The following is a 22,118-nucleotide window of genomic DNA, read 5'->3' on the forward strand; positions in this document are numbered from 1 at the left end:
AAAAGGAAGTTAAAAAAAAAAAAAAAACTGAGAAGAAAATCCAGAAAAAATAAACTGCGGATAAAAATCATAAATGCATTAAAACATTTTGTGTAGATAAAAAAAAAAAAAAAAAATAGAATTTTTTGTAATTAATTTATTTCTTAATTTTGACGTATTTACAATAACACAAAAATGATTTTTTAATATTTTGGCAATAACATAAGAAGATTTTAACGTATTTACAACAGCATCAGAACATTTTGGTGTTTTTATAATAACATAACATTTTTAACATTTCTATAACTTATTACATGATAAGATTTCAACGTTTTTGCAATGGCATGAAAAGAAACTCAGTTGCAAATACCATTTCAGTGGCATTTGTAACTGAGACAAAAAGTATCCACTGAACACAAATAAAAAGTGGATTCAACAGCAATCAACAATACCAAAATCAAAGTCAAATATGAAAAATTGAATTGAAGTTAAATTTCCAAACCGATCAAATATGATAGAATGCAACAATCAAAGCAAAAATGAATGATCGGCTCAACATCTTCTTCTCTTCTGAGTATTTATTGCTTTTTGCTTGGAACTGAAATGAAGAAGGAAAAAATAATAAGAAATAGAAAAAAAAAAAAGAATAAAAAAACAAAAAACAAATAAACATGAAGACGATGAAGGAGGAGGAGGAGGAGGAGCATCGCTCTCACATTTTTAAAGTCCAATAAATTGAGGAAAAGGCATTACAAATAAATTGCTTTTTTAGGATAATTAGAGACCTATTTGAATTCCTGAAGAGAGAGTTTGGTCCGTCAGTCTTAAAAAAGTCTCAACGTTTAAGTTCACCTAAATTAATTCTAGCTTTTACTATGCTTTCTTTGAATATTTTTGCATAGAAAATTCAATTACTGAATTATCCTCAAGTTTAATTGCGATGTGTAATATATCTTATCCTGTTCTATCATTTTAATTACAAATTCTGAAATGAAAATTTTATGTGATGTCTTCAAAAATATACTATTACTAGAACACCTGATCTGTTACAGTAGAGGTGTTCTAGGATATGGCATTAATCCATTCCGGGATTGGTGAAATAACTGTATGGCAAGGCTTAAGCAAAATCTTATACAGTACATATTAAAATTTAGTAATAAAATACAGTCCAGTATATAATACATATGAATAACGTCAAATAACATTATAAATAACACCACAAGGCAAATACCATAACCAGGGTCCATAAAACATTGTATCACAACCTGATAAAACCGTATACCAGGGTAACCGTATCCCGAGGTTGAAAAGAAAAACGAGTGAGAGGGTGATTAAAAGAAACTGATGAGAATTTTAAATCTCACCTGTTGAAGAAGGACTTGAGCTTTGTTGGTCCAAGTTTGATGCTGCTGAATATGGGGATGGTTGCTGTGACGTCCCTGCTGAATCTTGCCCCATGGCAAAAGAACTTGATTGTAAAGTCTGTGATAAAAAATAGAAACAGATTTTATTTTAATTTGACGCATGAAACAAATACTCCCTAAATCAGGTTTGCTAATACTAGTTTAGTTTATTTGTAGGCAGTAACCTACAAGTAAACTAGTACTATCTTTTACATGGTTGGATTGTCGTTGAAAAAACTGACGGCTACATAAGGTAGGCTAAAATAAAAAACACCAAAAACAAAAGCAAAGCAAATGTTAATAGGAATATTTCACAAAATCTTATATTTTATAATGATTTTATTAAGATTTATTGAAATTAAAAATAAAAATCATATGTGAATATTTTGTATTAGATACGTGTTTTTATATGTTTGACTTTAGCCAAACAGGCTCACAGGAAGTGTTGGGGGACTTTTCTTGACGATAACCAATTGATTTACATCTATGCAGACAGTGCAACTGACTATGGAAGCACTTCAAAGAGCATTGATAAGCAAGATATTATCCTTTCTTTTCTGATCTGCAGCATGTGGTTGGGTCAATAAATTTAACACATCTAAAGTTTAATTCATTTTGTCCATTTAATTCATCAATTTCAATCTTCCTGTGTAAATTGTTTTAAAAGAATGAAAAACTTACTGAACTAAAGAGTGAGCTTTGAGATGAGGCCGGAGGTGTGTTTGTCCCTTGACCAATTCTGAACGGCTCTGGAGGTGTGTGGGTGTCGGGTGTTGAAGATGTACTGGGAGAATTTGTGAAAGTGTTTCTTGAAGACTGTTTAAATGGGCGTGTCCCCGACTTCATTGAAGCTGAAAGATTATAATAAAATAAAATTTGGAATTTGTACATGAATGAAAAGGAACACACACGAGAGAGAGAGAGAGAGAGAGAGAGAGAGAGAGAGAGAGAGAGAGAGAGAGAGAGAGAGAGATTAGTAAGACAAAGGAGACACAGAGAAAACAGTATAAGATGGAGATAGAGAAAACCAAGAGAACGAGAAAAATCTTGATGAAGTTGTAAATCTCACCTGTTGAAGTTATCGGCATAGAAAAACAACTGGGTTGAAAAGTCTGCAATAAAAAAAAAGATTTTATTTAAATTTGAGGCAGGAAATAAATAATCGCTTGACAACAAAATGTGATGTCTTATTAAAGAATTACGAAATCAAAAAAAAAAACGTTTTAAAAGAAAGAAAAACTTACTGAACTAAAGAGTGGGCTTTGAGATGGAGCCGGAGGTGTGTTTGTCCCTTGACCAATTCTGAACGGCTCTGGAGGTGAGTAGGTGGCGGGTGTTGAAGATGTACTTGGAGAGTTTTTAAAGTGTTTCTTGAAGACTGTTTAAATGGACGTGTCCACGACTTTATTGGTTGGGTTGTTTCAGTTGATTCTATTGAAGCTGAAAGATTATAATAAAATAAAATTTGGAATTTGTATATGAATGAACACACACGAAAGAAAGAGAGAGAGACTAGTAAGGCAAAGAAGACACAGAGAAAATAGTATAAGATGGAGACAGAGAAAACCCAGAAAACGAGAAAAATCTTGATGAAAGAAAGTTGTAAATCTCACCTGTTGAAGTTGTCGGCATAGAAAAACAACTGGGTTGAAAAGTCTGCAACAAAAAAAAAAGATTTTATTTTAATTTGAGGCATGAAACAAATAATCCCTTGATTACAAAATGTCATGTCTTATTAAAGAATTACGAAAAACAATGCAACTGACTATGGCAGTACTTCAAAGAACATTAAGAATTAAAATATTGTTCTTTTTTTCTGACATGGAGCATGTGGTTGGCTTAATAAATTTAATACATCTAAAGTTAAGTTTCTTTTGTTTAATTCATAACTTTCAATCCTCTCAGAATTTTCATCATCTTTCAATTGACAGTATATTCATCTAATTAACACATTTTCTAATTGGTTAAAAAATGGTTTACTGCCACGATTTTTAAGGAACAAACTTGTAGCTGATTGTCAATGAAAGAATGATTGTGTGTGTGGTTGTTAATGTCTACTTTGAATATTGTCAATAAAGTGCAGATTGCTAAGCAAGTCAAATCAATTAAGCAAAACTGATGTCAATCATAAAAAAATGAAGACAAAAAATGTTTAAAAAGAATGAAAAACTTACTGAACTAAAGAGCGGGCTTTGAGATGGAGCCGGAGGTGTGTTTGTCTCTTGACCAATTCTAAACGACTCTGGAGGTGTGTGGGTGGCGGGTGTTGAAGATGTACTTGGAGAGATTTTTAAAGTGTTTCTTGAAGACTGTTTAAATGGGCGTGTCCACGACTTTATTGGTTGGGGCGTTTCAGTTGATTCTATTGGAGCTGAAAGATTATAATAAAATAAAATTTGAGACCTATGTAACAGGTAGAATAATTAGAAAGAAATTTTAAAGAGAGAGAAATAGAGATAGAAATTATCACAAGGAAGAGAGGGGAACTAAAGAGAGGAGATAACTAAGCAAAAAGAGAAAGAAAAAGTGCATATTAAACAAAAGAGAAAGAGGGGAAGGAGACTAGTAAGACAAAGAAGACAGAGAAAATAGTAATAGATGGAGACAGAGAAAACACAGAGAACAAGAACTATCTTGATGAGAGAAAGTTGTAAATCTCACCTGTTGAAGTTATCGGCATAGAAAAACAACTTGATTGCCAAGTCTGCAATAAAAAAAAGAAATAGATTTTATTTTAATTTGAGTAGATTTTACTTTTTTAGTGAGTCACAGAATGGAATGCCCATGAGGAACTTCTTTTCACACTTTGTATTTACTCTCTTTGAACTGTGAATACTCTCCATTATTAATGTTTGAATAAGTGGTGACTTCCATGTAAAAAAAAAAGATATTATTCTTTCAATATAACAGTTGTTGAGAAGTTAGGGTTCGAATTGATCACTTGTAATAATTGTGCTGAATACAGTAGAATGCACATTAAATCAATTGTGGAAAAACATGGATGCTGAGATTAATACAAATGATATGGAACCGCCATTGTTTAGCTAAGGTTTTCTTTGAATTTTGCTAATAAAATGATAAATCTGAGACAACCCAAAACAAATAACAAAATCTGTCAACAAAGAAAAAAGAAACGGTTTGAAAAGGAAGGAAACTTACTGAACTACAACTTGAGCTTTGAATTGAAACTGGAGGGGGAAAAGTTAATACATCTGAAGATGACGTTGTGGTTGATGTCACTAGTGTGAAAGTAACTTTAGGCCTCTTTCTTATCGGCAAACTAATACTGGGCTCAAATTGAACCCGCTTTTTCTGAAAAATAAAAACGAAAGTTTGTTAAGAAAACCAAACAAAGTGTTTTGAAAAAAAAAGGGATATCTCACAGCACTTGAAGCTGACCATTATGTCTCTCTCTCTCTCTCTCTCTCTCTCTCTCTCTCTCTCTCTCTATATATATATATATATATATATATATATATATATATATATATATATATATATATATATATATATAAATCAAACATAACAACGTTTATACATATGTACGCGCAAAAAATCATTTTGTTATTCATATTACAATTTATTGTTCAACTCTTCATTGTATTAGGTAAATGATACTGATTTAGGTACAATGGCTAACACTACCCACTTTGTATAAATATTGCCACTATAGCAAGTAATTACAACCTACTATAGGTACTATACTGCAAAAAACATTCTGGTGGAAGGGGTCGAATGCAGAGAGAGCTAATAAGCCATGATCATCAATGTCTCTATTGATTCATTGTGAAGAAAACTTGAAAAGATTTTATGATTTTCCTCATCAGCATAAAGACTGGATCAATTACAATTCAGATAATATCTAGCTGATATATGGTCAACCAAATCAAGAACAAAACAATATCTAGATAGAGGAATCAAATGAAACATTTTTACTATAATGAGGATCAACAAAACAATAATAAATATAGACAAATGACTAACAAGAAAAATGAAAGTTGAACAAAGTCTTTTTGAGAACTTACCGCTTTCGAAGTTGAACCTTTAGACAAAATCCCAGCTTTGACCGGAATTGAACAAGATGTTGCGGCAGAAGATGTCACTGTCGTGGAGGATATATTTGAAGAAGAATAAATAGGTGGACGACGTATTATGGATGTGGGTGGTGAAAAAGTAAATTTGGGTTGAACTTGTTCTTCCTGAAAAACAAAAAAAAACAAATATTTGTTAAAATGTCTTAATGAAACAAATTAAAATAATTTACTAAGTGGAAATTAAAGTAAATTGGTCAACTCTTCATTGTGTTATGTAAATGATACTGATTAAGGTACAATACCTAAAACTGCTGTATGGCTAAAACTCTGTATGAGCAATGCAACTATAGCAGGTAATTACAACCTACTATAGGTACTATACTGCAAAGAACATTCTGATGAAAGGGATCCAATGCAGAGAGAGCTGATAAGCCATGTTCATCACTGTCTTAATTGATACATTGCGAAGAAAACTTGAAATGTTGTTATGGTTTGCCTCATCAGCATAAAGACTGGATCAATTACAATTCAGATAAAATACAGCCGACATATGGTCAACCAATTCAACAACAAAACAATATCTAGATAGAGGAATCAAATTAAGCATTTTTTCCTATAATGAGGATCAACAAAACAATAATAAGTATAGACAAATGGTCAACAAGAAAAAGGAAGAACACAGTGTTTTGAAAACTTACTGCATTTGAAGTTGAACCTTTAGACAAAATCTCAGTTTTGACCGTAATTGAACAAGATGTTGTGGCAGAAGATATCACTGTTGTAATGGATATATTTGAAGAAGAATAAATAGGTGGACGACGTGTTATGGATGCGGCTGGTGAAAAAGTAAATTTCGGTTGAACTTCTTCTTCCTGAAAAACAAAAAAATATTATTTATTATTTTGATATTTTGTTAATAGTAAAAAGAAAATTAAATACTTCATATCCTATAGAAATTGGAAAGGAACTTGAAAACATTTACATTGCCGAATACCATTTAAACTGGCTTTAAAATGCGTTAATTTTTATCAACATTGAAATACTATAATAATTATTAAAACCCGGATGTAAATGTTAGAAGAACTGCTGAAAATCATTTCTATTCCAATGATATTTTACTAATATTACAAAGAATTTTAATATTATCATATTGTATAATATGGCACATTGATTAACACAAATTTTAATGAGTATGGTTTGGGATTTATAAGATGTTAATGGTTGAATTGCACATGCAGAATCTACTTTGCATATTGAATATAAAATGCAAATTCCGAGATCAAGCAAACCAAATAAACAAAACTAATATGAACAAGAAACAGGAAAAATTTTAAATATGGTAGCAGACATATTGTTTTCTTTAAGGGTTGGAAGGGTACAACATGTTCTATGAGATAAATAAAAAAATAACATAAAAATATAAATATTTTTTTTTAATGAAAATAAAAACTAGTTATGCGAAATATTCTTTTTAATCTGTCGTGTGCCAACCCGCTCATGGTGGTGGATCATCCTTATTTTAATGATGTTTATTTTGAATATTGCCAATAGAGATTACCCAAAACAAATAACCAAACTGGATGTCCACAAGAAAGCAGAAAACAAAGAAAAGGTCTTGAAAAGAAGGAAAACTTACTGAACTACAACTTGGACTTTGAATTGAAACTGGAGCCTCGATTTTTATCGGAGGAGAGAAAGTGAACTCATCTGAAGATGATGTTGTGGCTGATGTCACTAGTGTAGAAGTAACTTTTGGAATGTTTGGAATTGGCAAAATAAATTGAACTCGCTTTTTTGGAATCTTTGAAACGGGCAAACTAATATTGGTCTCCAGTTTAACTCGTTTTTTCTGAAAAGCAAAACAAATATTTGGTAAAAAAGGAAAATCGAACAAGATGTTTTTAAAAAAAGAGGAAAACATAATGTGCTTCAATGTGAGCCTTATAATTCTGTAGATAATAAAATTAATAACACAATTAAATTAATGATATTATAATCTAGCTCAGAAAATCAACCAAAACAATGTGTGTCCATACGTATACGCATTTCAAAAACCCATATATTATTACTATTACATGAGATTATATATGGCCTAATCACGTTATCAAAGATATTTTTTTAACAGAACATGGGAAGTTGCTTGAGAAAATCTCAAGTTAATCTGCATTAAAAAAAAGGCGATGATATGAGGAAAACTTACTGCACTTATAATTCTGTAGATAATAAAATTTATAGCATAATTAAATATATAATATTATAATCAAGCTCAGAAAATAAACCAAAACAATGTGTGTCACTATATATGCGTATTTCAAAATAGGCGATGATATAATGAGCTACTTACAGGTGTAGTATCTTCTGCATCATCTTGGCGTGACCCAGAATCACCAGATTTCTGCACAGACTTTCGCTTCCTACAATTTGCAAGAACCACTTCAATATTGGCCGTCGTTGCAGGCGGACTACATGACAGAACCTGACAAACATAAGGAAAATAAACAAAAATAAAAAAAACGTTTCATTGCAATTAACTAAATTCTATTGGATCGAGATAACTTTTAAATATATGTCTGTACACCTCACCTCATGTTTTGGGGTTTTCTTTTTCACAAAAGAACTGAAAGGATGGGTGTAAGAAAAAACATTTTGACAAAAATTATACATTTGGAGCAAAATCTGCAAAGCGAAACTTGATCAGAATCGATTAATCTTGCTGTGTATTTATCTAATAATGAAAACAAGTTGATTTTATTTCAATGTGTTTCTATATATGTGTAAAATATAGATACTATCAGCCATTTCTGTCCGTTGTGCAGTTATGGTGGAGTCAACTTACCATGCTAAAAATGTGATAAAATATATAACCACAAACATAATACTTTCAATGATTCAAATTTATTTTGAAATCTAACTTTCTTAAAAATCAAACGTTCCAATGTGATTTTATATATGAACACAAAATAGATAATATCAGGAATTTTAGAAGGCAGAATAGAGTCAAACTGACCATGTTAAAAATGTGAAAAATATTTAATCACAAACATAGATATAATACTTTCAATGATTCAAATTTATTTTGAAATCTAACTTTCTTAAAAATCAAACGTTCCAATGTGATTTTATATATGAACACAAAATAGATAATATCAGGAATTTTAGAAGGCAGACTAGAGTCAAACTGACCATGTTAAAAATGTGAAAAATATTTAATCACAAACATAAATATAATACTTTCAATGATTCAAATTTATTTTGAAATCTAACTTTCTTAAAAATCAAACGTTCAAGTTTTGCCGTTGTTTTACTTTGGTTTTGAACGAAAATAGATTTCAATGTTCAAATAAAGATGTTTTAATTCATAATATTTAATAATCATAATAACGGATGCCTTTAAAAGTAAAAGATAAAAAATGGATCAATTATTTATGGAAAAATTGTATTGTAATTAAAGAATAATGATGCCCCATTCCCACAAATCCATCAAAGAGAACAAGTAAATCTGCTTACCGTGTGAGATTCCAAAAGAGAAGCTCTTATGCCGTGCATTCTTTGAATATTGATGCTGGCATCAGATCTATAAAACTCAGCTGAAACTTTAAAACAAATATTTCTTTGCTTAAAACGAAAAATGAAATAAATGGCTAAAAATCATTATTAAAAGTCAGATTAATATAAAAATTATGAGATGCGAGATGCTTTTTTTTTAAATACTAACAGTAAACGAAAACGTAGCAGAAAACAAAAAATTTGTACAATGGAAGGATGAGTATATTGAAATCTTTTTCATTTCAAGCAAATCTTGAGATGCTTACTAGCTAATAAATAACAAAAATGTCTGTATGATTTCACTTTATACTATTTTCGGCCAAGTAATTTTATTGTTTTTTATTATAATATTGATTAGTTAAAACAGATTTATATTTTAGACTCATCATATATGAGTAAGGGGAGAGAATTCAAATTGGTTTAGAAGAAATATATAAACACAAGATGAAAAGTTGGTTTTGTGGTAGAACGGAAGAAACAAATGCCTTTACATTTTATGCTTATGCATTCTTGTTTGGTCCAAAAATTATTTTACAATTAAGAATATTGTGTTTGAATTTTGCATGACCACAGAAGAAATCACGGATGATTATGTTTTGTTTTTAATGATGGAATAATTGTAATCTTTAAAAGTAATTTTGAATTCTTTAGATTGACAAATAGAAAAGGATGTTCAAGTATCAAAAAACAAAAGATGAACATTTTGAGTGGTTTGTGCTTTGCAACCAAAGAAAACACTATTTTTTGGACTACGCCACGATTATAAGCAATGTACGCAAATCTTAAATAAACAGAAATCATATTTTGAGCTTTTCACTTAATAATAAATAAATGCACAAAAAGCTAAAAATGTTAACATATTTCAAGAAAAAAATACTATTTTTGTAGGAGAGAAAATAGTTACCATTATCCACAAAAGAGTTGGTAGCGGTAGAGGATCGTGGCTCTGGTGAATCTGGGTAGCTCTCTTGATTGGGTAACCCATATTCACTGTCAGAAAGACGCGGCTCTGTTGTTGAAAAAATATTATTTTTGATAATGTTGACTGTTTTACCCAATGAATTTAATATTAAAAGAAGAAAATGTCATATTTTGGGGTTTTTTTCCTCACTATAAATAAATACATAAAAAAAAATTAAATAAAAACAAAACAGTATTTTGTAAGATGTGTGAGGAGAAAGAGAATAAAACAATTACCATTATCCACAAAAGAGTTGGTACCGGTAACAGATTGTGGTTCCAGTGAGTTCAGATAGCTCCCTTGATTGGGTAACCCATATCCACTACCGGAAGGAATTGACTCTGCTGGTTGACGATGACTAGGACCAGCTCCAGGGGTCTAAGAAAATGAAACAAGGTCACATTTTTATAAAAATATCAGAATATATAAAAAGAAATAACTAAAAATGTAAAGTAAAAAAACAGTCACAAAATTCTATGGTCCCCTCTTGCCAAAATTTCACAAAACAAAAAAACACTCGACTAGCTACAGCCACTTTATACGAGTTCCCCTACTCTCTATCTGTGCCTAAATCTAAATGCAGATTCTGCAAACAAAGATTCTTTCCAAGAACTGCCGCCTGTGGAACTTCCACGTTGAATACAACATAGTAGCCTACAAATCCAATGTAAACAAATTCTTGTAGAACCGTTCTCATTAATAATCCAATTATACCCAATTTACACCATTAACGATTATTACACTACCACTTTACATATATTCATGAACCCTTATCCTCGAGTGGACTTCGGGCCTTGCTAAATGGTGACTTCCCACATAAAAATTTTTTAAAAAATAAAATCACGCAATCCTATGGGACATGAATGTACAAACATATCAACCCATACAAGAAGAAGGCCGGGTGGTATAATAGTTAACAAGAAAGAAAAGTTCTGCCTGGTCATAGATTTTGCTATTTCAGCAGACCGCAGGGTGGAAATCAAAGAAACGGAAAAGCAAAGCGAATACATGGAACTGGCCAGAGAGCTGAAAAGAATATGGAAGATGAAGAAAATCAAGATAATACCAATAATAGTAAGAGCACTATGAGCAATATCCTAAAAAAAAGAATCAGGTGGATAGCTTAAAAGATACAACAGATAACAATAATAAAAATAGCTAACGTAATGTACTTGCAATAACCCTTATCCCTGAGTGGCTCCCGGGCCTTGATAAGTGGTGATAACTGTGTAAAAAAAAAAAAAAAAAAAAAAAGATAATAATAAAAATGGCTGAAATATTAAGGAAAACCCTTGAATGCATGGATTAATACATATGAACTACAATCGCTAACCAAACATATGAAAACTACAGCAGAAGTAAAACAAAAAGATAGAGGAACACCACATGAAATGCAGAAAACTGAAAAAAATATAATTGTCAGTTTTATTTATTCAAGTAAAGTCAAAAATGAAAAACAAAAAACCTAAAACGCAATAGTACCAAATATTCGATAATTACATTGGCCATGTTTAACTAAGTAAATATGCTTCTCCCCTTTTAGGATCAGCAGAAAGCTATTTGTTTCCAGTGACTGTATATTTGGCTATTTTTCTGAATCTTTTGTCTGTCATCAACAAGAATTAATTTAATTTTGTATACCAGAGTTTTAAATAATAAAAATAATAAAAATATATAGAAGATGAAGAAAGTTAAGATAATACCAATAATAATAAGAGCACTAGGAACAATCCCCCCAAAAAAACTCAAAAAAAGAATCGAGGAGATAGGAATAAGGTAGATAGCTGAGAAGTTTACAACGCATAACAATAATAAAAATGGCTAAAATATTAAGGAAAACTCTTGAGTGCATGGATTAATACACATGAACTACAAACCATACATATAAAAACTACAGAAGTAAAACAAAAAGAGGAACACCACATGAAATGAAAAAAAACTGAAAGAGTATAATTGTAATTTTTATTCAAGTGAAGCCAAACATGAAAAACAAAGGAACCTAAAATGCAGAAGTACCAACTATTCAATAGCGTCAGATCGATATTTTCCACTGTACCTTTAACTCACCACTGACAACAAATTCAGCCCGTCCAATTACTGCTACCCCACCTCCTTGCTCCCGTATAATGAGCCACTCTTCATTCAAAGGCTTGACAAACAGTCATATTTATTTATTAAAGCGTGGCCAACGTCAATAGAAGGCCCTTCCATTAAAGTCACATAACCTGCTAATCTCACAGAATAACTAGCAATGGCTACAATTAGAAGATGAACGACTATTATGAGGATTATATATAGTATTTTCCCGGCAGAAAATCCTCCCTTTTAATTGCATCTGTTCAAATTTAAAATAGCTCTTTATCTTTTGGTAAAGAAAATACAATCATTCAATTGTCACGTTTAAGCGATCGACGACTATTATGGTGATTATTTTAAAACGCGTGCATTATAATAATTAAATAAACTTTTTAAAAATAAAATTTCACTATGTTATTTTCCTGACAAAAAACTCCACTTGAACGTTTTTAAATATAAAATAACTTTTTATCGTTTGGTAAAGAAAATACAATCACTTTTGAACCAGTTTGATGAATCCCTCCATAATTTTCTGGAGAATTAAAACAGAAAATAACTATCTTCATAATAGTCGTCTATCGTCTAACTGTGGCTGTTGTACTTTACATTGGCTGCACTTAAATAAGTAAATATGCGCGCTTAGCAAAAATGTTTCTCTCGTTTTAGGATCAACAGAAGGCTATTTGTTTCCAGTGATTGTGTATTTGGCTATTTCTCTGTATCTGCTGTCTGTCATCAACAAGAATTAATTTAATTTTGTAAGGACAGACTTTGCCATTATCCCTTTTCATAATGTCATATCCCCAACAATCTCATTTGTAAACTATGATCTAATTTTTATAAATTTATTTTACTGTAAAAAGAAGGGATTTATTAGATTTTAGGTACTTCTGCAGTTTACGAACCCTGCTTTATGTTTTTTTTAAATAGAGTTTTCGAGTTAAATTCAATTTCACAGTATTTTTTATTTATTAAATAAAAATTTAATGAATAAAAGATTCAGAAAAATTGAGGTATTTATTAAAATTTCAAGTGAAATACCAGATTTTTAAATAATAAAAATTATTGAGCAATGATTGCAAAAACATTAGAGAATATATTATGAATAGTATGGTTGTGTAAGGCCATAAGAATATGCCCGCGACTTCCATGAATTCACTTACCTTCAGTCTCGTGTAAGGTTTTGACACAGTACGGGTTCGCTTGAAAACGATTCTGCCTCTTTTTTTCTTGGCCATTTCAAAACAGTTTAGGACACGTCAGTTGAATCTGGCTTACTTTATGAAAAAGATGGTTTCCTACCTGCAAGCTTTTAAGCCACTAAATATGATGGCAATAAAAACTTTGTGAATATCTGTTATACGTATGTATATTTAGTTATATCTCTATACTTCTAAAACTTTTGGGATTTTATTAATTTGCATGCACGTTTGACGGCAGATGGGCGACAAATGTGTACAAAATGTATGACGTCATAAACAAGTTTCATCTTCTAAATTTTTCTCTATGATATCATAGAGAATCTTTTCCTAATATGTCGTTAAAAATGATATAAAAAGCAAAATGTCTTTTATGACGTCATAAAAGATAAATTCGGCTGTTATAATGGCGAGAAAAAACGCTGCAAACAAAAAAAGTCACAATAAAAATAAATGTATTAACGAATTATTATAAAAAAATAAATTTTTCAATAAATAAATATAAAAAATAGTTAATCGATAATAGAAAAAAAAAATAAGACCCTAATAGCACTAATAAACGTATATCAAGAAAGTAATTAAAAATCAAGGGAGATAATTCTTAAACTAATCCATAGAATTATCTCCCCTAGGTAACACTAGCACAAATTTCGTAATCATTCTTTTAAAAAATTGTTACATTCCAAACTACAAAATTATCCTACAAAAATAAATAAATAAATAAAACCTATGCGATTGTCTTCTCATTTTGGCTCCATGCTGTCAAAAGCAAAATTAAAATGAATTTGTGTTTATGTTTTTGTTTTTTTTAGATGAGGATCGATTATTCATACTATTTAGATTCTTCAGACCACTGTTCTTATCATGAGTGTTATTTTCACAGCATTTCAGTCGATGACCCCTCCCTTCACTTAAAAGGTCACAAATACACAGTCAAATGTGTATGCAAATTAATACGATCCATAAAGTTTAAGAAGTGTAAAGATATTGCTAGATATCCATGTTATGAGCTTCTGATTTCTGCCCATCGATGACTACTCATATATCTATCAACGAGAAAGGATTTAATAATTGAAGATAGGTAGAAATCTTGTGAAGTAGACCTTTATGCCATATTCTGTCAAAAGCCTTCGATTTGTAAACAGATATTGCTTTAGAAACGAAGCCTCTGTCGAAAGATTCACCAATCCTGTGCGATATTAAAGTTAGCACATCAGCTGTAGATCTCGCAGAATGGAAACCATATTGCATGTCACTGAGTAGGTTATTTCTGTCGAGGTGGTTGACCACTTCTCTGTTTATTACAGATTGCAGGAACTTTCTTAGAACTGCACGCCTGTGGAATTTTCTTCCGTTTTCCTGCTTTCCGGCTGACTACAATATGGTTGTCTTCAAGTCTAACGTAAATAAGTTCTTGATGAGCCGTTCCATATAAGTTATCCAATTTACCGAATTTTCATTACTAATGATTACTATATTGTCCAATTTCTACTGTACACTCTTTAACCCTTATCCTTGAGTGGCCTCTTGGCCTTGATAATGTGGTGATGCCTGTGTAAAAAAAAAAAAAATTACTCATGACACACAGGCGACTGATTGATCTGTACTGAAAAGCAGATGACTGATCACCGAAATTTTTAAATATGGGGCAGACTGATGAAGTTTTCCAGGGTGTTGGGAAGCATTTTTCCTTAAGGCAACATTTAAACAGCTTTGTAAGTATGGAAGCTAATTCTAATTGAAGCTTTTCGAACACTATGATTGGAATGCCATCAAGGCAAGTTGCTTTACTGAAATCAAGGTTTTTGATAAGCTTGGCAACATTATGCACAGATATTTGCATGTCGCATAGTATGTTTTCAGTCACAGACTGAAATATGGGGAGTAGTCGGCCATAATCCAATGCACTTTTAAGACAACTGGATTTTCTCCCCATTTAAACACTGTTAAAAATCCAGAGTTTATTTTTGAGATTTTACCAAATATTAATTAATTTTTTTTAAAAAAAAGTTATTTACTTGCCCAATCACAAGAGCAGAGTTAAACAGAAGTTTGGTTTTTAAATGTGGGAAAGTCCAGTATTCCCAAAAGTGGCACACTCAATTGGAAAAAAAATTGCCTCTGTCTTTAAGGATGTAAAATATATATAAATATTAGTGATTTTATTTACTTTGTTTACTTTTTACAAAGGTTTTCTACTTTTGCGTTATGTAGACTTGTTGGTGCTGTTTTACAATTTGTCATTGTTCTGAGGGAGACAACTTTCAAAGAGATTCGTCCATTTTTTTTTCACTTTATAATTTAGGATGCTCAAGCGTTCAAATTTTTTATTAAATCAAAACATTTAAAAAAAAAAAAAAGCTGCAACGATTTTTTTTAATCTAAGAAAGTTGATACCATTACTAATACAAAATGTAGTCTTTACGCGACTATTTAGAGAATCGTTTCTGTTTTCATATCATAATTTACAGTACTAAAACCAACAGAACAGCACCGGAACAGATTGGGTACTTATGCAGAGAAAGTACTGTGTGTTCTTTATATAGGATTTTCACGTTAAATTAAATTTTTAAGGTATCTTTTGTCTTGCTTGAACCATAGAATTTTCCATCTTTCACTTTATTTTTTTCACACCCAGCATCTAATCTTGCTACATAAATCTTCTTGAACTTCTTAAACTGTCTTTTTAAACCTTGGAATTTTCCATCTTTGATTCTATTTATACGATAGATGTGAAGTTCAATTTTGACCCCATGACAGACAGTTCCATATTAGCATCTACCAGCTGTTGTCTGCGTATGTCAACTAATAGGTTGAAGTGATGCAGAAAGTCAGCGCCTATAATGGGATAGGGCAAATCAGCTATCGTAAAAACCCATGTAAAGTCTCTACATAATTCCAAGTCAAGGAAATGAGAAATTTGACCGTACGTGGGAATAGACGAGTGATTTACCGCTTGCAGTGTGATGGGTGAAACTGGCGGCTTCTTGCTGAGGAGTTTCAGTGGCCAAATGCTGCAAGCAGCTCCTGTATCAACCAAGCAACGCGCTTGGGATAAGGATGCAATGATAAAATAGGCACGGATGTGGGAGGTCTGTGGAGAATGTGCCGTGATCAGTCCTCCAGACGATCGTTTCCCTGGTTCAAATACGAACAAGGCATTGTACAGCGCCATGCGTCCTTGCCAAAATGACTATGATAAAAGCATAGTCCTGGCTTGCTAGAGTGACGGCGGTGATGTGGGGATGGCGAACGGCTCTTATAGCGGCGTCTGGGTGATTGTGATCTGGCCACACTCAGTTTCCTCACCTCTTTGGTAAGCCGCTTGAGAGCGTCAAGTATAGTCAAGGAAGTGGCTTCTTGACTTGTGTCCCTAACTTTGACTGAGAGCATAGAGACTTCAGCCGAAGTCTGGGGGATAGCTGCGGTGGTAAGACCCTTGGTAAAGTCTATAACTTTATCTACCGATGCCACTACAACGTCGACAGATTTTTTTTCCAACGTAGGAGCTCAAATGGCTTTCACCTGTGCCGGCAGCCTCGAAATAAAAGCTGTTTTATAAGAGCACTGTCAGCGAGAACATCTTCAGCTAACTCTCTCATTTGCCGGAGTAGCTCACTAGGCAAATGGTCTCCCAAGAGCTTGTCGTGGACTAATGTTTGGAAGCGTTTTTCCGCTGACACTGACGTCTGGAGCAGGACCTCCCGTTTTATCGAGTCGTATGTGGAGTTAGGAGGGGTGTCAGTGATCAAGTCTTTTACCACGACGCAGGGAATACACTAAATAATATCGGCAATTGCCGATGCTCTTTAACATCGTTTGCTGAAAAATACGACTCGAGCTGAGCGAACCAAACTCGGACCTCACCCGCATAAGCAGACAAGGTGGTAGACATTAGATTGATAAGTAAAATGAACAGACCAAAAAATCAAAACTCGAAATGTGAAAAAAAAAAAATTTCTTCAAAGAGACACGAATGAGAGATAGAAAAACGAAGGAAAATAAGTCAGAAGAATTACAAGTAAGATAAAAATAAATAATAGCAGTAGTATGGATTGGGAAAGGAAAGATTTAAGAATTGTGTGTGTGTGTGTGTGTGTGTGTGTGTGTGTGTGTGTGTGTGTGTGTGTGTGTGTGTGTGTGTGTGTGTGTGTGTGTGTGTGTGTGAAAAATGAAGTGAATACCGTACTTACAGTGTAGTCGGCTGTTAAAAAATAAATAAATATTTTTGGAACAAAGTTCTTCAGTTTTTTTTTCTTCTTTTTTATTAGTTTTTTTTTTTTTTTTAGAAGAGAGAGACAGGAAACCCGTTTCAAAGTTTTTTTTGTTATTTTTTTCTTCTTCAATTTTGAACGCACTGTCACTGTTTGAATCAGCGATCAGACGACATTTCGCCTTCCATTTTCTTAACCGAAGAGACCAGTGTAGCAGAAGTAGCAATAACTAAAATGAGGGGAAAAAGAGCTTACCTCGGGTACGTCTGTTGTGTCACCGGTTGGGGGGAAAAGAGAATTCCAAGATGGCGTCCGGGGGTTTTTATTAGCATTTACCCCATGCAACTCTCGGAAAATCACGTTTCTTTCTCATGTGATTATGCAAATGGATAATTCCCGGCCACTATAAAAGCAGGAGGCTAGAGACGAGTCGGCAGTGTCCTGCAAATTGTGTGTGTGGGTGTTTCTGGCGATTGGAGTGTGTCTTCTTTTACCACGGTTATCACGGACAGGAATTCCCTCTCTTCTGGAGGTGGGCGATATTGACTATTTTGAAGTTGTACTGTTGCTGACAGAACATTTTTTTTTTTTTGCCTACTACATTTTTGTTTCAAGCTATTTCGGCCCGAATATGGCGAAGGTGCGGATAAGCAGTGATATTATCAAGCCGTTCTCTGGCGAGGGAGACGTTGTAGCGTGGCTGAAAAAAGTGAGACTTGTCGCACAACTTCAGCAGGTGGATGACGTAGCGAGTCTGCTACCTTTATACTTGGAAGGCGATGCGCTGGCCTTCTACATGGAAATGGAGGAGGACGATCAAAAGAAAATAGACCAGATTGAGGCTCGATTAAAGGAGGCATTTACTGATGACGCGTTTGCAGCATAGAGAAAAATAACTATGGTTAGATGGGCTGGTGAACGTGTGGATGTGTACGCCAACAAAATCAGGCAGTTGGTTGGATTGGCCGGATTCACAGGAGAAAGCTTAGAGAGACTCACAAAATTAATTTTTGTCACTGGATTCCCTGACACCATCTCAATTGCTCTTCAACAGGTGCCGAACATCAAAGCCCTAACCATGGGGGAGCTAATGTCGAGAGCGAGAATTTTGATGACGACTGGCGAACAAAATCAGGATGTGGTTGCGGCCACACGCTCACCCAACAACAGGGCCCAGAATAATCCTGTTAACGTGACCTGTTTCAAATGCAATGTTAAAGGCCACCTTGCAAGGGACTGTCGAAAACGTGGAACACGGTGTTACCGTTGCGGTGAGAGTGGACACTGGGCTCGGAACTGCTCGGGAAACGAGCAAGGGGAGGACGCATAAGCGCCAGTCTCCTTCCCAACCAAGATGTGAACACGACGCTCCCGGTGATAAGCATCCATGTTGACGGGACGCGATGTTTGGCGCATATTGATACAGGATGCTCCAGGACAATTTTACATGCAGACCGGTGCCGGTCTTGGAGAAAAACAAACGTAAATGTCAACACAATTGGTGGAATGTCCCATGCGTGCTGCGGTGTTGGAACGGTCTCTGTATCCACTGATGAAGGTGTGTCTGCCAGAGTCGATGTGTTGGTGGTGCATGGCAAGCCACTGGGATTTGACTTGCTTCTAGAGATTGACGCCATAAAAGCTCTAGGAGGTGTCGTTGTCAAGCCTACAGGATCAGTGCGGCTGGGCGCCAGGAAAAGTATTAAATGCGCAGCCATTTCTATCGATGAACCAGATTTCACTGCTACCTTTGACCATCAAAACCGAACGTGGACCGCATCGTGGAAATGGTCTGTGGACCACCCCCCTGAAAGGCTGCATAATCGAGTGTCAGAGTACCCAGTGCCAGCAGAAATTCGTGAAGAATACACGTAGGAGCTCCACACCTGGATAGATAATGGTTGGCTCGTGCCATACCCAGAGGATAAATTGGGACCCCCCAAAGGTCTAATTCCCCTGATGGCTGTGATACAGCAGAACAAAGCCAAAGTGCGCCTGGTGATGGACTACCGGGAGCTAAATCATTACGTAGACGCATTTACGGCCAATGCAGATGTTTGTGCGGCTAAGCTGCGTGAGTGGAGACAAAAAGGTGCTAACGTGTCTCTACTGGACCTCAGAAGAGCATACCTACAAGTCCGGGTCCATGAGACACTGTGGCCATACCAGACTGTGGAAATCGATGGGAAAAAATACTGTCTGACCCGTCTGGGGTTTGGTTTGAATGTGGCTCCCTTGATAATGAGAGCAATTGTCAGCGAAGTACTATCTCAGGAAGAAGTTATAAGCCGCGCAGCATCTGCTTACATTGATGACATTTTTGTCAATGAAGACGTGGTGCCCACGACCCATGTGAGAGAACACCTCGCGCAGTTCGGGTTGGAGTGCAAGAACCCGGAGCAGTTGAAGGACGGTGCACGGGTGCTGGGATTGGCAGTCAGGATGGAACGCAATGAACTGCGGTGGAAGCGAGGAATGCAATTCCGCAGGCTCCCAGTATTGTTACGCGACGAGCAATCTTTTCCCTGTGTGGTCGACTTGTTGGGCACTTTCCGGTGTGCGGTTGGCTCCGTGTGGCTTGCGGAATACTCAGAAGGAGAGTAAGTTCGGTAACGAAGGGCTGGGATGATGAAGCAAGGGACGCCGTACTACATCGTATGATGTTCGAAACCTTAAAATCTGCGCAACAGAACGATCCGGCACAGGGAAATTGGTGTGTGGACGGCAAAGAGCTGAATGTATGGGTCGATGCTAGCTCCCTAGCAATTGGGGCAGCCTTGGAGATGTGTGAAACTGTGTTGGAAGATGCATGTTGGCTGCGACCTGAAGATAACTCTCAACATATCAACTTGGCTGAACTGGATGCCGTATTGAAAGGCATCAATTTGGCTCTCCAGTGGCAGAGCAAGGTGCTACACATAAAGACAGATTCTGTTTGCGTATACCATTGGGTCTCGGACACGCTAACTGGAAAGGCGCGAGTACGCACCAAAGCAGCAAGCGAGATGCTTATTAGGAGGCGATTAAGCACTCTTAAGGAGCTCGTGAAAGAGTACAGGCTGACAGTGGATGTGACGCTGGTTCCATCAGCACGAAACATTGCTGACCGACTGACACGAGTGCCACAGCGGTGGTTTGAGGCAATGAAAAAGAAAAACGGTCTTGACCCAGTGATAGGCGCGGTCCACACAGACGAGCTGGATGAGAGTCAAATCATGGCTATTCACAAAGATAGTGGACATCCGGGGGTGCGACGCACTACCTACTTTGTCAGGAGAAGATGTCCAACCACGACAAAAGCAACTGTCAGAACGGTCATACAGAAATGCGAGGAAGTTCAGTCCATTGACCCAGCGCCAGTCAGGTGGGAAAAGGGAAAGCTGGAAGTTAACGAGAATTGGCAGAGAATTGGAATGGATATCACGCATTATGGCACCTTCCATTTTTTAACTTTAACAGACTGTGGTCCATCGCGTTTCTCCATTTGGAGGAAATTGGCAAGGCAGGACTCAGCAAGCGTGATTCATCAGTTGGAGGCAGTGTTCCTCGAGCGTGGCGCGCCGCATGAACTCCTTTTAGACAATGACACAGCTTTCTGCAGCAATATGTTCCAAGCATTTGCATGTAAATGGGGAGTTCACTTGCGATTCCGTTGTGCATACGCTCCAGCCGGGAATGGCATAGCGGAGCGATGTCACCGTACAGTGAAACGAATAGCGGCTAGAAGGTGTTGTCCCATACAGGAGGCTGTCTACTGGTATAACATGACACCAAGAGACGACACATCTCCCTCCACTGCGCCTGCCAACAGGATTTATCAATACGAAGTTCGAGTAAAGGAGACCAATCTCGCAACTGCGTCCCCAGGTCCCCGCGAACCCCAAACCGCTTCGGCGGCACGGGGGTGCAAAGATCAAAGTGTAGTATCGACGTGGGTGACGGAGCAGGAGGTCTTTACTGCGCTGAAGCAGGTCAGCTGTGACAGATCGCCAGGACTTGATGGTCTGCCATACGAACTGTACTTGAGGCTGTCGCCCATGTTTCTGCCTCTTCTGACGGATATGTTCAACCATTGGTTTGCTCAGGGATCCATCCCAGGGCAGGTGACCAAGGGAGTGATCACATTGCTGAAGAAAGGTGACGGGCATGGAGGGGAAGAGTTAGATGACTACAGGCCCATAACTCTGCTAAACACAGAGTTGAAGATTTTGGCCAAGGTCCTGTCGAATCGGCTGCAGGTTGTTATCGACGAGTTGGTTGAACCAGAACAGAACTACGCTGTGAAGGGGAGATCGATTCAGAACAACTTGCACCTGATCCGCATGATCCTAGAGGGGGGAATAGATGACGACACAGAAGCCGCGCTGATAAACTTAGATCAGTCCAAAGCTTTCGATAGGGTCGACCATCGTTTCCTGGCATCTGTCTTAGAGGCCGCCGGTTTTAAACCGGACTTTTGCAAGTGGATCTCCATAATGTATCGGCAGCCCATGGCTGTCGTGCAAGTGAACGGAAAGCGCTCGAAACCCTTTGTTATCTCTCGGTCGGTTCGTCAGGGTTGTCCGCTGTCGCCCCTGCTTTATGTCCTGGCTTTGGAGCCTCTTCTCCGCAAGCTGAGACATGGGGAGGCAAATTCGGCCCTGCGCGGAATGGCTCTGCCTGGCGGCTCAGCTGCCAAGGTATCCGCGTTCGCCGATGATGTCACG

At 35.8% G+C, this 22,118-nt stretch overlaps 1 protein-coding gene across 2 annotated transcripts; it reads right to left on the minus strand.

Moving 5' to 3' along the window:
• Positions 1 to 2,095: 2,095 nt before the first annotated feature.
• LOC145260425 (uncharacterized) lies at positions 2,096 to 9,029 on the minus strand. 2 transcript variants are annotated; one of them, XM_080118421.1, is made up of 12 exons: positions 8,924 to 9,029; positions 7,761 to 7,892; positions 7,053 to 7,265; positions 6,115 to 6,288; positions 5,408 to 5,581; positions 4,542 to 4,694; positions 4,044 to 4,086; positions 3,557 to 3,753; positions 2,996 to 3,038; positions 2,627 to 2,822; positions 2,452 to 2,494; positions 2,096 to 2,233 (listed from the first exon to the last, which is right to left on the minus strand). In XM_080118421.1, exons 1-11 carry the CDS (start codon positions 8,960 to 8,962, stop codon positions 2,461 to 2,463), a joined length of 1,398 nt encoding a protein of 465 aa, XP_079974547.1. In that variant the 5' UTR covers positions 8,963 to 9,029; the 3' UTR covers positions 2,096 to 2,233; positions 2,452 to 2,460. The 2 variants fall into 2 exon arrangements, with proteins under 2 accessions (XP_079974547.1, XP_079974548.1); XM_080118422.1 differs by lacking the exons at positions 2,996 to 3,038; positions 3,557 to 3,753.
• Between the last annotated feature and the right edge of the window lie 13,089 nt (positions 9,030 to 22,118).

The sequence above is a fragment of the Euprymna scolopes genome, chromosome 36, assembly GCF_053919585.1.
Source record: "Euprymna scolopes isolate OS-2025 chromosome 36, ASM5391958v1, whole genome shotgun sequence".
Classification (NCBI taxonomy): Eukaryota; Metazoa; Mollusca; class Cephalopoda; order Sepiida; family Sepiolidae; genus Euprymna; species Euprymna scolopes.

Excerpts from the sequence above, each read along its gene's own strand:
- LOC145260425 (XM_080118421.1), bottom strand. The coding sequence starts at position 8,962 with ATGCACGGCATAAGAGCTTCTCTTTTGGAATCTCACACG. Across the intron at positions 7,266-7,760 it reads ATGCAGAAGATACTACACCT|AAAAAACGAGTTAAACTGGA; the intron begins GTAAGTAGCTCA and ends TTTGCTTTTCAG. Across the intron at positions 6,289-7,052 it reads AAAGTCCAAGTTGTAGTTCA|GAAGAAGAAGTTCAACCGAA; the intron begins GTAAGTTTTCCT and ends TTTGTTTTTCAG.